The sequence below is a fragment of the Glycine max genome, chromosome 4, assembly GCF_000004515.6.
Source record: "Glycine max cultivar Williams 82 chromosome 4, Glycine_max_v4.0, whole genome shotgun sequence".
NCBI lineage: Eukaryota > Viridiplantae > Streptophyta > Magnoliopsida > Fabales > Fabaceae > Glycine > Glycine max.
The window spans coordinates 8386490-8400766 of record NC_016091.4 but is presented as its reverse complement, the minus strand read 5'-3'; the positions used below and the strand labels follow the sequence as shown (position 1 = coordinate 8400766).

The 14277-nt window shown below is 32.8% G+C and overlaps 1 protein-coding gene across 1 annotated transcript; it reads right to left on the bottom strand.

Annotated features, from left to right (window-relative positions):
* Positions 1 to 3959: 3959 nt before the first annotated feature.
* Positions 3960 to 13715, bottom strand: LOC100803644 (kinesin-like protein KIN-4C). Its single transcript, XM_006578212.4, has 27 exons — positions 13287 to 13715; positions 13016 to 13162; positions 12733 to 12885; positions 12420 to 12658; positions 12157 to 12296; positions 11829 to 11953; positions 11417 to 11453; positions 11241 to 11332; positions 11028 to 11144; positions 10832 to 10945; positions 10622 to 10705; positions 10377 to 10536; positions 9431 to 9531; positions 8919 to 9017; positions 8706 to 8819; positions 8517 to 8633; positions 8353 to 8433; positions 7814 to 7885; positions 7648 to 7741; positions 7539 to 7570; positions 7261 to 7346; positions 6509 to 6580; positions 6173 to 6400; positions 5888 to 6032; positions 5634 to 5726; positions 4957 to 5487; positions 3960 to 4554 (listed from the first exon to the last, which is right to left on the bottom strand). The coding sequence occupies exons 1-27, from the start codon at positions 13392 to 13394 to the stop codon at positions 4114 to 4116; spliced, it is 3822 nt and encodes a 1273-aa protein (XP_006578275.1). The 5' UTR covers positions 13395 to 13715; the 3' UTR covers positions 3960 to 4113.
* Positions 13716 to 14277: the final 562 nt, after the last annotated feature.

The window sequence follows — 14277 nt, the reverse complement described above, 5'->3', positions numbered from 1 at the left end:
ATGATAAATTACCATTTAGTAAAATTACAAATTTATTCTTCCTAATTTTTTTAAAAAATTCGTTTTTCTTTTTATAATTTAATTCTAGTTTCTCAACTTTTTGAAATTCCCTTATTTTAATCTTCAATTTCAAAATTAGACATTTAACTTTTTCTCAGGTTGATTACGCATGTGTCTTGTTTATGTTAAACGTGTGTTATACTTGTATGGAACGGTTAATTCCATGCACCTAATTAACATTGAATGAAATCGCGATAAAGTGATCAACCTCCAATCAAAGCTTAACATATATGACAATCAAGATAAGTAATTAATATCAAAATTAGAGACTGAAATAAGAAGATTACAACATGTCAAACTAAATTCATGAATTAAATTATAAGAGAATCAAAATTGAATTGTTAGACAAATAGGGGACCAAATTTATAATTTTGCTCTTAAATTACTTTAAAATAATTATTTTTAAAATTAAAAAATTAATGACTTTAAAATAATTATTTTTAAAATCAATAAATAAATAAAGAAGATTGCATTACAACTTTTTACAAATGTTACATCACCTCTTTTCTATATATTTAATGTAGTTAAATTGAATGTTTATTATTTTGAAGCCCAACTGAAAACTGTCCACCATAACATAATAAATTTGGATATAAAATCATTCCAAAACAAGTTTTTAAATAATATAAATACATTTAACTTTAAAAAATTATAGATACATTTAAGTTTAAATGTCTTTTAGAATAATGTGTTTACCAATGTTTTAGAATCAAATCTTTGTATATGTAAACAAAATGGTTGGAATAAAATTCTTCTAGGTGGGAAAATACGACTGTAGAAAGAAAGAAAAAAAGCCAAACAAACCATCAAAATACTCGTATATATTTAACTCGCCAAGAACGGCTATTATTCCTTAAAAAACGATTATTCTTGCTTAATTGGATCAACAACGGTGGTTGCATCATAAAATTACATATTTTGAAAATGCGATCACTTTGTGCTTTAAAGATTTGAAAATTAATACTTCATTTTCATAATATTCCCCCATATGCCAGATGACGAAGGTTAATTTTCTATGGGGTAGAAAATTATTAGTTAAAACCTTTGAAGGAATATAGCGCGGCAATCAACATGCATTTAATCAAGTGCTTATCAAATATAGTTATGTTTGGAAGAATCAGTTAAAAAATTGGTTGAAATGGGTAGTTAGAAGTTGAAAAACTATTTTACCCAAATCTAAGTATTCAATTAAATTAACTATTGAAGTAGTTGAAAAATGTAAAATGAAAAAATAATAAATTCATGATTTATTTAAAAAGGTAAGTAGGAAATTAAATAAACATATAGAAAATAAGGATGAAAGAAAATGTTAAAAATTAGAAGTTAGCCTATTAAAAATCGTTCCTTCGATAATATTTGACAAAATTAGATAAAAGTTGAAAAGTTAACTAATAACCAAACAAAGATAACTTATTAAATTATAAGATTATATTCGATAAAACTAGTTAAAAAGTTAGCTGGTAGGTCAAAGCTAAAAACCTAATTTACTAAATTATAAGTATTCGATAAAATTAACGGTTGAAATAGTTAAAAAATGTAAAATAATATAAAAATAATAAAATCATGATTTATTTTTAAAAATGAAATAAGAAAATTGAATAAACGTATTGAGGATAAAAATAAAATAAAATATAAAAAATTAGAAGTTAGATTTTAAAAAATAGCTAGATACTACTAAAAAACTTATTTATTAAATAACTAAATAAGTTTTTTAACCAGTAAAAAAAACTAAAAACTAACTCAAATGTCTTGTCAAACATAATCTTCAAGTAATATTTCAAAAAATATTAAAAACTATTAAAAAATTTATTTAACAAACAATTAAATAAACTTTTTAATTAATAAAAAAAACTAAAAATTAATTAAAATGTCTTGAACTAACATAACTTCTATCTATCATCGGAATGCACAGTACAAAATCTAGCTAGCGATTTACCTTTTTGATTAGGGCAGAAAAAAATTATCTGTGCAATAGACCCTTTAATAATACCCGATAGCATTGATCAATAACATGATGTCCCTCCAATTGGTTTTCGGGTTAGTTATTTTGGAATACTGAGTTTGTAATTTATGTGGTGCACACATGTTTTCTCGAAGTGGTGCATTTATAGTTAGAAATTTTTGTGTTAGTATTATGGAATGGTGTTGCAATGTTATATTTTCGGGAAGTGGTGCATTTTATGTTTCATAGTGGGATTTTTTTTTCATTTTTTCTGTTAACAGTATAGAATTTATATACTTTTTTTTATATAATTATTAACATAGAAACTAATGTTTAGCATATTAATAATTTTAATAAAAGTATTTTGAATATTATGGAGTGATTTTTTCCTGATACTACTTGGGTTTAGTTTTCATAAACAACCATACACACACCAACATCAAACAATCAAGATGTTCTACGTGGAAATTGAAGAAAAGTTACGTGTGGGTACATAGAAAATATTCATACTTTTAGAGATAATCTAATCTAATAGTCTAATTGGTATGTCATTTAATTTAATAATCAAATGCTAAAACGATTTTATCTCTTGATAGTAACAAGTAACAACAGGAGTTTCAAAATATAATTCAAATTTCAAACACTAACAGAGATTAATTCTTCATATAATTAAGATAAAGCTACGAAGAAATCTTATCTTTATCCATTGGTTTATATTTATTCCTATTTCTTCTTTATGGGTTAAGATAAGATTTTTATTTTCTCTGATTAGTTTCAGGTTACAACCTTCCAATGTAACAATGCACGCCAAACCATTAATTAAGACCTCAAACCTTAAAACATTTTTTTTAATTTGTTGAATGTGAAGCAATCTCTGAGAAGTTTTCGTAAACAAGTTCCCTTTGATTTTAGCCATTTTTGTGGACACGGTGGAAGATGAAGAGCGAAGAGGATGAAGACATGAGGGAAGATGATGAAGAGTCCTTCACAGATTCACTCTTTCTCGAAACTAAGTGTAATATTTGTATGGGAGTTTCACGCTGAAGAGGGTGATCAAGATGATGCAAAGTTGTCTTCTAGTATTGTAAAGTGGCTGCAAACCGGTCACACATGTCCCTGTATTGCTACCCTATGCCCACTCACTGCTGCGTAATTGTATCAATGATTGTGTCTCAACTTTACATATTAGTTTTGTTGGAATGTCATGTGATGGAGAGTCAGTTGATGTACTGAATCATATGATATAATCCAACTTATTTTAACAAGTTAAATGAATTGACGTGTCAATCCTTGCATAAAAGAATTGTGATATTTTTTCCTTATACAAAAAAATCATCATAGTATAAGTATAAAATATTTTCATTCAATTTTTCATCTTATGAAGTGTTACTAAACTTCTAGTTTGTTTTTTTTTTATAAAATTGTTAATGGTAGATAACTTATTGACCTAAAAACTTCTGCTTAATTAATTAGGGACACTTATAGGTTAAAATCTTATTATACAATCGGTTCTATATTAAAATTTAAAAAATGATTAATGTTTATTTCTGATAAAAATTAATATTAAAATTATAATTTTTTTTAAATATATTTAAATAAAATTTTACATATGATGAAAAATGTTGTTGTCCTATCTAAACTATGAATTTGAATTTAAATAATTCAAATTAATTTAGATAAGCAAAACATTTTAAATAAAAACAAAATCAAAACAGTTTAATTTTCACTCATTTAAAATTTCTCTAAAATTTTAAAATCCCTCGTCTAAATACAACATTGTTTATTTACAAAACGGTGGCCATTCAGCAGAATTTTTTTTAACGAGAGATCAATTCAAATACTGAGCTTTGACACAACTTATTCTAACCTAACCACTTGAGAAGACTAGCCATTTTCTGGCCTTTATCTGAAACCTTAAGGAATGCTTAAAATTAACAGTATAAGAACCAAGAAAATCGATCCAACAGAACTGCAATCTATTCGTTTGTCTATACACTGATATCTTCTTTCTTCAACAAAACCTCAGCAAGGCATTCATTGGTCGAGAATTCTTTCTTCTGGGTATATAAACATGAACAAAATGGCAAGAAACGAATATACCTGTCAGCTGATCAGCGTCTGTTGTTCTCTTTTTCGTCTAATGTTCTTTTTTGCCGTAGTGGATTCCTTGTTTCAAAAACTTCAGGTTCATCTGAGTTATTATTACCAGCAGCATTCCTGTTCCAAAAAGGCACGCCACTACTATTGGATGATGCTGCCCTTCGAAAAGCCCCTGGCATTTTCAAGGGTTCATCTGGGTCCACAAAATTACCCTCTGCTCTTGGGGCTGAGGCAGCGTTTTCAGGTCTGGATTTGGACCTTTTATGTCTTGGTTTATTCACAGCTACACTTGTTTCACTGTTATTATTTTCTTTCCTGAATTTGAACTTGCGGTTGTGGATGGGGATGGGGACTTCAGTATTCTCTGCCTGCGAAGAAGGTGGCGGATTTGGAACAATAATTACGGTGGCTGTTTTCTTTTTTGGATTACCGTTCTTTGCATTTGATTTGGCCTGCGATAAGAAATTGTAATGCTTAACAGGACACGACAGATAAGAATGCAGGATGGATGGGATATTATTGCCTTAACTAGCAACTATTAATACCATTAAATAGAGAATTAGCAATTATTAATTGGTGAGAAAATAGACTAAGCACTCACAGTGTAAAATTACATTGTCATCCAATCAGATACTATCTTTTGTGATAAATTTGTTGACTTTTACAAAATTATCTTAAAAATCATATCAATGATGATTTGTGATTGAATGATAATGTAAATATCATCCTACCTTTTATTTAACCAGTTTCTTTCTTCAATTCATAGTTTTCAATCTCAAAGAGTAACCTAACACTTCCTTATTTTTAATCAAGAAAACGTCTTGACGTTTTAAAGGATGATGACTGACACACACCTGTGTATTTCCTATGTCAGAGAGAGGTTTTCTGTGCCCTCGGTCACTGTTTATCTCGTCAAGCCTATCAACCAGTGCTCCCTGAATTAACTCTGCACCTTGAGTAACAAGAAGGTCTGTTTCTTCAATACTTGCCGATTGTGTTGGCTCCTGCGATTCATTTGATATTGATGCTCTGTTGGCACACTTGGTTGATAGGCAACTGCAGGAACTCCCACAACTGTTGCCCATAGCTTTGCACTTGCATTTTGTTGTCTTGCATGATGATGTTCTGCTACAAGAGCAGCAAATATCTGATGCAGTTTCCCCAGGTGTATCTACAAGTATATCTCCTGATTTTTTTTGGAAATATTCTGAATTGTTGATATTGGATTGATTATTTTCCATGCCTGTGCGTCTTGTTTTAGATTTCCTTTTCCTAACCCTTAACTTTCCTGATTCTTCCCACTCGTCATCTGTCAGATCATAATCATCTGACTCTGTCTTAGATATATCCATGTCCTCCAATAGATGGGTAGACCGGTGGTATTCCTGAAGTTAATGTAAGTTTTCCATGAATAAATAATAAACTAGTTCCCATTAAATGCAGTGGCTAAAAAGGCTACTAGTTATGAGATGGAAAATCCTTGGTAGGCGTTGTTGTAAGAGAGCTATTGAGTGTATTGTGTGAGACCTACCGACTTGCGCAAGTCATACTTGTGGACTCCAACATTCAAGTCAGAATATTCTGAATCTCCCACATATTCTGAATATCTTTTCAAAGCTTCACTCTGCCATACAGTACAAATGATACGGGTTAAATATTAAATAGTTGGAGAATCAAACAGTTTAATTAAGGACAGGTACTTCAAACTTGGAAAGAAGGAAGATTGACGAGTTATTTACTTAAAGCTTTATCTGAATGATACATAATGTGCAGCTAAACACAAACCTGCAACTTCAACTTGTGAGTAAGTTCAGCTTTTATCATGTCCAACTGTCGAAGTGAGTAGCTTAGCCCCACTACTTTTTCTTTTAGATCTCTTATTTCCGTGTCCTTCTCTCTGCAAATCACTTCTTTATCTCGTAATGAACACCTGTGATAAAGAAAAGCCTGAGAAAAATCTCAATCATATTACGACACGGAAATTTTTGGATTACTTGTGATTTAACATCTAGTTTAACTTCACAAGGTATATAATCATTGATCAAAACATACATATAGATATGCTAATACCTGGATGAAGATGCAATATTGAACAAATAATTCATCACATTCTTGGCATCAGCAAGGGACCGGACTTGGTTCCAACGCCCTTTACCACTGAAAACCCGTTCCAGCTCTTCTGCCTCTGACAACTGGGATAACATAGACACAAGAGTTGCAGAAGAAGTCGAAAGCATGTTTTGAAGGGCAAAAATCCTAGAATTTCTTGCACCCGGAGACATCGATGTGGGACAATCACTACATCAGCAACAAGTCAGAGAGTTTGTCATAAATAGATTGCCAGAAAAATAATAATCAAGATTGTACAATTCTTGAAGGAAATTAGTTAACTGCTAGTCATTTCACCTTGTACTATTTTGATTCACCATTTGTGCTTCTTCCTTTAACCTCATCATCTCCTCGGCCATTTTAGCCCTCCTGAAATGAAAAGCAACAAATAAATGAATTAGTGATAACAGCTCTTGTAAAAATAAAAACAGAAAAACTGTATGTAACAAAACATGCAGCAATACCTAACAGAATTTTTAATCTTGGCTATACAACTGTCACACCATCTAGCCCAAAATCATTGGGTATTCGACTCAAACAAATGTTATAGATTTCATTGCAAAAAAAAAATTTGGTTGCTCTTTTACTCTCTTTAAAACCTGTCATTGAGTGATTACAGACCCACAATAATCACAATTACAAATCGTTTTCAAAACTCCTTCACAAGCCAGTGTTGATAACATCCACTGGTAGATACTCTTAGACACGTGAATTAGCAAGAAAGTAAATAATCAGTCCAAGTTTCCTCATCTGTTAAGTTCGATTGATATAGAAAGGTAAAACAACCAAATTTGGCACACAACAAAAATGAATACAATGATTGCCATGCCTATGTCCATGACTCAAATTGGCTAATCCATACTTTCCTATTTAAAAAAGGTTAAAAAAAATACAAATTAACAGATTCTTACAGAAATAAAAATAAAAGGCATGTGATTTCTGAGATATTAGCCATTCAACTTATTGCTTCAAAATTCAAAATTTTACTCGTAAGTTTAGTCAAGCATGCCACCAACTGATTTTATAACAAAATGTGGAAGGGAACATACACTTCCTTTTGACGCTCACATTCTGAACGAACTTCATGCACTCGGACATTTACTTCAATCTCATTCTCAATTGCCTTCATGAAAGCCTTTCAAAGAGAAAAACACAAGTACCAGAGGCCAAAACATCCACTTATTAGCATACATGGAGTATGATGCAAAGTCTGGTCAGTATGCCAAGAAAAGCTATACAATTTTTAATAAGTCCAGCATGTCTAGGACCATTTAATTAATTTAATCCTTGTATGCAATTTAAATACTCATCATAAAGTCACCAATACCTGAACTCCAGGGCCATTCCCACCTCCAACACCTGTGTATAAAACAATACACGGCTGGTTATCAATAAGCTGACAAAATAAGAAAAAGAGCTACAGTAAATATCCTAACCCATAGTTTCACGTGAGGAAGCTTTTCTAGATTCCAAAAGTTCTTTCAGCCTTTTTGTGGCCAAGGAAGCTTCTTCTGTCTTCCTTTGCAATACCTACAATGAACATATAATGAGTGGGATAAACAGCATTGGAATGAGACCACAACAGCAAGAACAGCAACTCACCATCTTTTGTCTCTGATTCAGCGCTAACAGCTTACGCATCTCATACTCATTCCTTCTCCCCTCTTTCTTAAGCTGGTATTAATGAAAATACGTATTAGAGGATTTGCTATCATTATTTATAACTAAAATATTTGTTGAAACAGTGTTGGTGAGAGATGTTGCTGAGATTCAAATAAGGACTAAAAAGATTTACCTTATCCCCTCTCTATATGGATAAGAAATAAAAGTATAGACGAGACCAGTATAGAATGAAAAAGAGACCAGTATCGAATGAAAAAAAGACTCCCAGAAGTTGGGGAAAGCTTATCCTCTATATGACCATAGAATGGAACTATGAGTGGGCCGTTCATTGCATGGTTTTTTTAAGTATAAAAAGAGGGAGAGAGAAAAAAAAAGTGAAATGTTGGAAAGTGAAGCACTGTCTAGCCGACATGTGGTGATGGCCGGACAATTTTTATATAGTAATATAATAGATAAATAGATAATAAACTAAGAAAGTTACTGAAAAGTTGAGCAGAAATCTTGTCATTTGCATTTACCTGGAGAACTTCTTTTTCGCGTGAAGCTTTCCATAACCTAAATTGTTCGGATTCCTGTTTAATCTTATTTTGAAGTTGAACCTAAAGAGGAAAAAAAAAACTATGAGAAGTGCCAAAGAGTATAATACAAGTTTTCTGCTAGTTACTGCAAGCAAATATTGCACCTTTTGTGCTTTAATTCTCTGGATCTCATCCTGAAGTCCTTTTGCAAACTCATCACTCTTATGTTTTTGTCTCATAAGTTGAGCCTGAGCATCTTGCTTCTTCTTCAACTCAGAGACCTACAATGCAAATAATCAGTTTATGGCATTGAGTGGGCGTTGAGCATTGACACATGTAAAATAACAAATCACCTGTGCCTCAAGAGCATTCAACTTTTGAAGATAATCCTGCTTCAACTTTAGAGCACCATCATCAGAGGTGGATGAAATATTTGCAAGAATGCTCTTGAGTTCCTCAATTTCTTTCTACCAGTAATATATAGAAGGGGGTCATCACATTATTTTTAAAATGTAAACAAAACCTCTCAAGAATCACATTACATATCAGCACAGGACACTTATTACCTGCAACATTTTCTTCTCTTGTTCCATCTCAAGAAGTTTCTTTTCATAATGATGCCTAAGAACTGAAGCATCAGAATTACTGTACAGCTTCATTTCAGCCTTCAACCAGAGAAACAAATAAAAAGTAGAAACATGTTAAAAAAAATCATATCCCTAGACTTAACATGTAATACAATAGATTTAAGCCATGCTTTGCAATTTGAAAGCAGTCTTGCGAAGTCATGCTTTCATTCTAAGTAAAAGCTTTTCGTGTGAGCACTGACCACCATTTTTTCACCTCATTCTTTTCCTTTTTACCTGTGAAGTTGTAGCTAGCTTAAGAAGCTTGCCATTAGTTAACACTGTTCCATTATAATTAACCGAAGTGTCAAACATTTTCATTCAAATCTTGTTACTATTACTATTTTAAGCCTCCCCTTTGTTTTCATTCAAATCTTGTTACTAAAAACTATAAAAACTACAAAAACAAAGGTCAACATGTAAATACTATACAACTAGGCAAACAATTTTACCTCTTTTTGTTCAAGTATCTTATCCAATTCTTTGAGCTCTTTATCCAATTTTTCTTGAAGGGATGAGTGTTCTAGCTCCTTTGTGTCTTCTTCCATTTCATCTACAAACAAGGTACATACATTTAAAAACCATCAATAATTAGGATAAAATGCCAATGCACAAAGAGAGAAAAATGAAAATTAAGGAGCCCAAATGTTGTTGCAGTATCTTTCACAATCAATTAAGTATTTAAGTAATCTCAAAAAATGATGGATGGACATGTCTCAACTAAAACAAATTAATCATCAACAATACTTGTAGTATCAGCTATGAGCATAAAGACTTGATAAAAGATGTTGTTAGGCCCATAATGTATGTGCACAAAAGGAGAGGAAAAGATAGAAATGAAGGAACAGAGCTAGAGGTAAATGCCCTCAACAGGGCCTGAGTGGCAGTGAGAGTATGGAGAATGTAGATGCTGAAATCAAGCAAGGAGTGAGAGAAAAACGATTATTTGAGAGAGGATAATGGGAGCAAGGTTTTTTTTTTCTGTCAATAGGTTTTTGGGTGGTCTTGTGACTCTCATCTAAGTAAGGTGCTGGTCCTTCTCTCAGTCAGGAGTGGTGCTAGTCTTTTATCTTGCATTTTTCTGTTTCTATCACTTTACTTCTATACTACTGTAAAGAGGATTCTCCTTTGATTGAGTAATTTCATATTAATAGAGATAGATATCAGTATCTGTTCAATCTTCAACTGCTATAATTAGTAGAGGATTCTTTCTTTGATTGAGTAATTTCATATTAATAGAGATATCAGTATCTGTTCAATCTGTTACTGCTATAATTTGTTCAGATCAGATTGACTGCACCACAATACTACAATAAAACAAATTCCCAATGTACTATCGGATATATCAACAGCTTTGGCATCACAATCAGAAGATTTTAGATCCATATCCATCATTACCACGAGCAAATAAAGCATGTTTTGATCCATATCCATCATCATCAGAACCAGCACAATCAACAAAACGGCTTGGATTCGTGGCATTTGAAGTTTTCAAACATAGCAATTCTCCTTCCAGATTTTGGATCTTTGACACATAAGATTTCAGTAGGTCATAATCCTAAAAATAAGTTTAGAGCATGTTTCAGTGATGTATCTACTTCTGAAAAATTGTAACCACCCATTAAGACATAACACATTCAAACCTGATTTGAATTTGAGTCAATCTCATCCCATGATTTACCGTTTCGTATTGATTCTATTTTCAAAATCAGTTGGTCCTTTTCAACCTAAAAACATTTTCAATACCGTGAGTGAGACTAGCACTTGAAGTAAAAAAGAAGACTACAGAGAAATTGTAAGGAACTCACAACATTGATTATAACTGAGAAAGGGAGAAAGGATCAAAAGAAGACCTGAGCATCGAGAGCACATTGTGCTAAACTCTCAGAAGTTACTTGGCGTCTTTTAAGCTCATGTTGTAGCTCTGAATTGCTTGCTTCAAGTAAGGATATTTTGTGTTTAAGAATCTGAAAAAACTTAAAAAGAAAAATATCATCAAAGGACATAAGAAACCTATAAGTAAATATGACACCTAAAATAATGATGTACCTGAAGCTCTTCAATTGGTCCACTGGTATCACCTTTATAAAATAGAAGCTCAGCTTGCAATTGCTCGATCTGATTTTTCATTGTCTGCACCTGAGCTGCCACTGGATCTCGATTAATCTGGAACATTAAATTTCAAAATTATCAAAATCAAAATTTCCTGCCTGGAGTAAATAAATAAACAAGGGATGAATAAGATGGATACAAAACACTTACAACTGCCTTGTTCTGAATGTTACGAGCACGGTTTGCATACTTTAAAGTGTTCAATGTCTCTTCAGCATTTGTGTCAGCAGGACTAACACATGCTGCAACATTTCTGACAGGTTAGATGATGCATGTGACTATAGAAAACACAAAAATATCTGAACTCTCATCATTTGAGTTTGTACCTATCATCACAGTTTTGCTGTTTCCTCCGAGAGAATCCTACATATTCATTATCCAATTGTGTGTCATAAAAAAAAATCCATGGCATAGATATGTTCAACTAATCACTACAAACAAATCCTTTTCATAACATTCTTTTAGTAACAGGCTTTTTCAAACAAGTTACAAGATAGGAGTGGCAATACATTCTATCCTTGTGACACTTTTTTTCCAAGAGATATTACACATCAAGTGATCAAACAAATGACAAGGTGCACTAACTCATGTACAAATTCGTATAGAAGTACTGTTTTTATGTCCGATTATTTCTTACATTATTTCCCATAGAAAGAATCATTTATACAAATGATGCAGTGGACAAGACAGACGTAACAAGTATAAGAATGTACTACTATTATTGCTTATTATACAAACCTGAAGTAGGCGTGTTAACTTGCTATCACGATATGGTACATGGCCTCCTTCTTTTCGCTTTTTTTCATCTCCCAGTGCACTTATTACATTTCCAAGAGCTAACAAACCCTTGTTTATATGAATTCCTAATTCATGAAAAACAATAACTGATTATTAAATTATAGACAACTTGAATTTATAAAGAACTCTCAGCTAGCAGAATGGGATGCAATTAACTCAATTTTCAAATTTTTATATTTTAACAATAGTGCAGAAATATAGCTTTTGTATAAAACCTATTCCTAACCCTATAATTTGGTTGTACTGTATCATTACCAATGAGAAATACCTTCTTTTAAACGCAAGCCATCAGCACCAGTTCGTTTCACTCGTTCAGAACCAGCTAGGTCCACTAAATGGAGTTTGGCACATAAGATGCCATCACCTTTCTTTTGCTCCATTGTGATTGTGAAGATAGCATGTGAACGACTAGGCAAAACGTATGAACCACACACTTAACATACTATAAATTAATTTTTCATCAATATAAATTTCATGTGTATTCTTATTATTCAAAGCAAAAAATCTAGAAACATTTTTATGGCATTTTACCTTGATTGACTGTTCATGTTTGTACTCCCAGTGGCACGTGACAATGAACCACTCGAGAGATAAGATGCCATTTCTTCTTTTGTCTTAACATCAGCCTCAGTTACCCCTGCAAGTGTTATTCCTCCATTCACATTTTCTCTGATTTGTATGGGAACTCTGGCAGGCGCAGCAACCTTTGCCATCACCTCTCCTTTAGATGAATTGGGATCAAGCAAATCAAAAACCTCTTCCTTGAATATCTGTGGATTTTTAGCAAATCAAGCTTTAAAAGTTCAGAGAAATTATCTTCATCAACCAACATAGCATTGTTTACCTCAATAAATGATACTCTAATCAAGAACTCCGTGGAGTCATTTGTAGCCTTAACTTTGTTGAATATGGTCTCCAATACCTTGGGTATAATTCCATCACTACTTCCGTCTCCGTTATAATTGGTGCCCATGGTGTATGTTTTCCCAGAGCCCGTCTTACAAAATGAGAAAGCAATAAAAAAAACTCAATCACAATTGCAGGGTATAGATAACAATGGACAAGTTTCCCAAATGAAATCTTCATGATCACGAGTGCAACATAACCAACAACATTAGAAATTATACCTGACCGTAAGCAAGAACTGTAGCATTATATCCATGGAAGAGAGCATCAACAAGAGGCGCCACACAATCATCGTATATTGCAGAGGAAGGCAACCCCGTGCTACCATATACATTATCAAATGTAAAAGAATGTGATCCTATTTGCACCTACCGAACACACCAACATCAATTTCATAGATTTTACCATACAAAGAAGACTAAACTTCAAAATTGCTAAATAATCCACATCGCAGAACATCAAAGATGAAATTCAGGGGAAAAAATATAGCACCTGAGGTTCGCCGGGGACAACGGAAATACAATCCGTGCAACCGAGAAGAAGCTCCGACGTAATCAATGGACGAATATTCACCGCAACTCGCACGCATTCGGATTCCATCTCTGCCTAATTCAACCCGTTTTGGAAACCTTAGAATCGTGATTGAGCGCGGAAATCAATACCGTGATCAATGTGAAAAAAAAACATGAAGCGTCGAAACTGGTGAAATTCTGACGCGATCAAGCAGAAAGAGATTTCGCGTGTGAGGCTGAAGAGTATGAGAGGGAAGAGAAGGAGAATCAACAGAAGAGAGGGGATTTTCTGCGTCGTCGTTGGAGAAGAAGGAATAGAACAGAACGGAATGAAAGGGTTTACGTTTCGTTTTGGATATTTCTTTGAATCAGGACGTGTTGGGTTTGCATTAAACGGAAATGGAGAAAAAGGCGCTCGCTCGGGTCGAATTCAAATACGGAATGTAATCACGCGCGCGTCACGTGAACGCAAGCAAACGGTCTAGTAGTCTATGTCGGCTGAATGAAATTTGTTGAGACAGAGAAAGCCCATTAAAATTCGGTAATAATGAATTGGTTTTTATCCAAAGCCGAAGCCAACTTTTTATTTTCATTTTTATATATACACATATATGAGAAGTGCCAGCGACAGATTTATTTTATATTTATTTATATTTGAACGCAATTAATTGAAATAAATGAAATACTTTAATTCAATTGTTCAGAAAATTAAAAACCCAAGTAGAGAAGTAACATTATTTTAAAGTCTATTCTATTTGAATAAGCATTTTCTCCATCATAATTATTAGGCAAAATTACAAATTTTGTCCTTCTAGTTGTCTCTGATTTTGATTTTAGTCCCCCTTTAAATTTAGTCCCTCATTTATGTCTAATCCCGTAAATTTGGTCCCGAAATCCAGATTTGGATGTTGACAGTTACAAACAAACGTTGTTTGTCACATGTCACATTCTGATTGGACCATAAACAAGTG

Bases quoted from the DNA above. Each gene is read 5' to 3' on its own strand.
- LOC100803644 (XM_006578212.4), bottom strand. From the start codon at position 13,394: ATGGAATCCGAATGCGTGCGAGTTGCGGTGAATATTCGTCCATTGATT. The intron at 11,954-12,156 runs GTATTTCTCATT...TTCATGAATTAG, and splicing joins TGGCTTGCGTTTAAAAGAAG to GAATTCATATAAACAAGGGT. The intron at 7,886-8,352 runs GTAAATGCAAAT...CATTAATACCAG, and splicing joins GCGAAAAAGAAGTTCTCCAG to CTTAAGAAAGAGGGGAGAAG.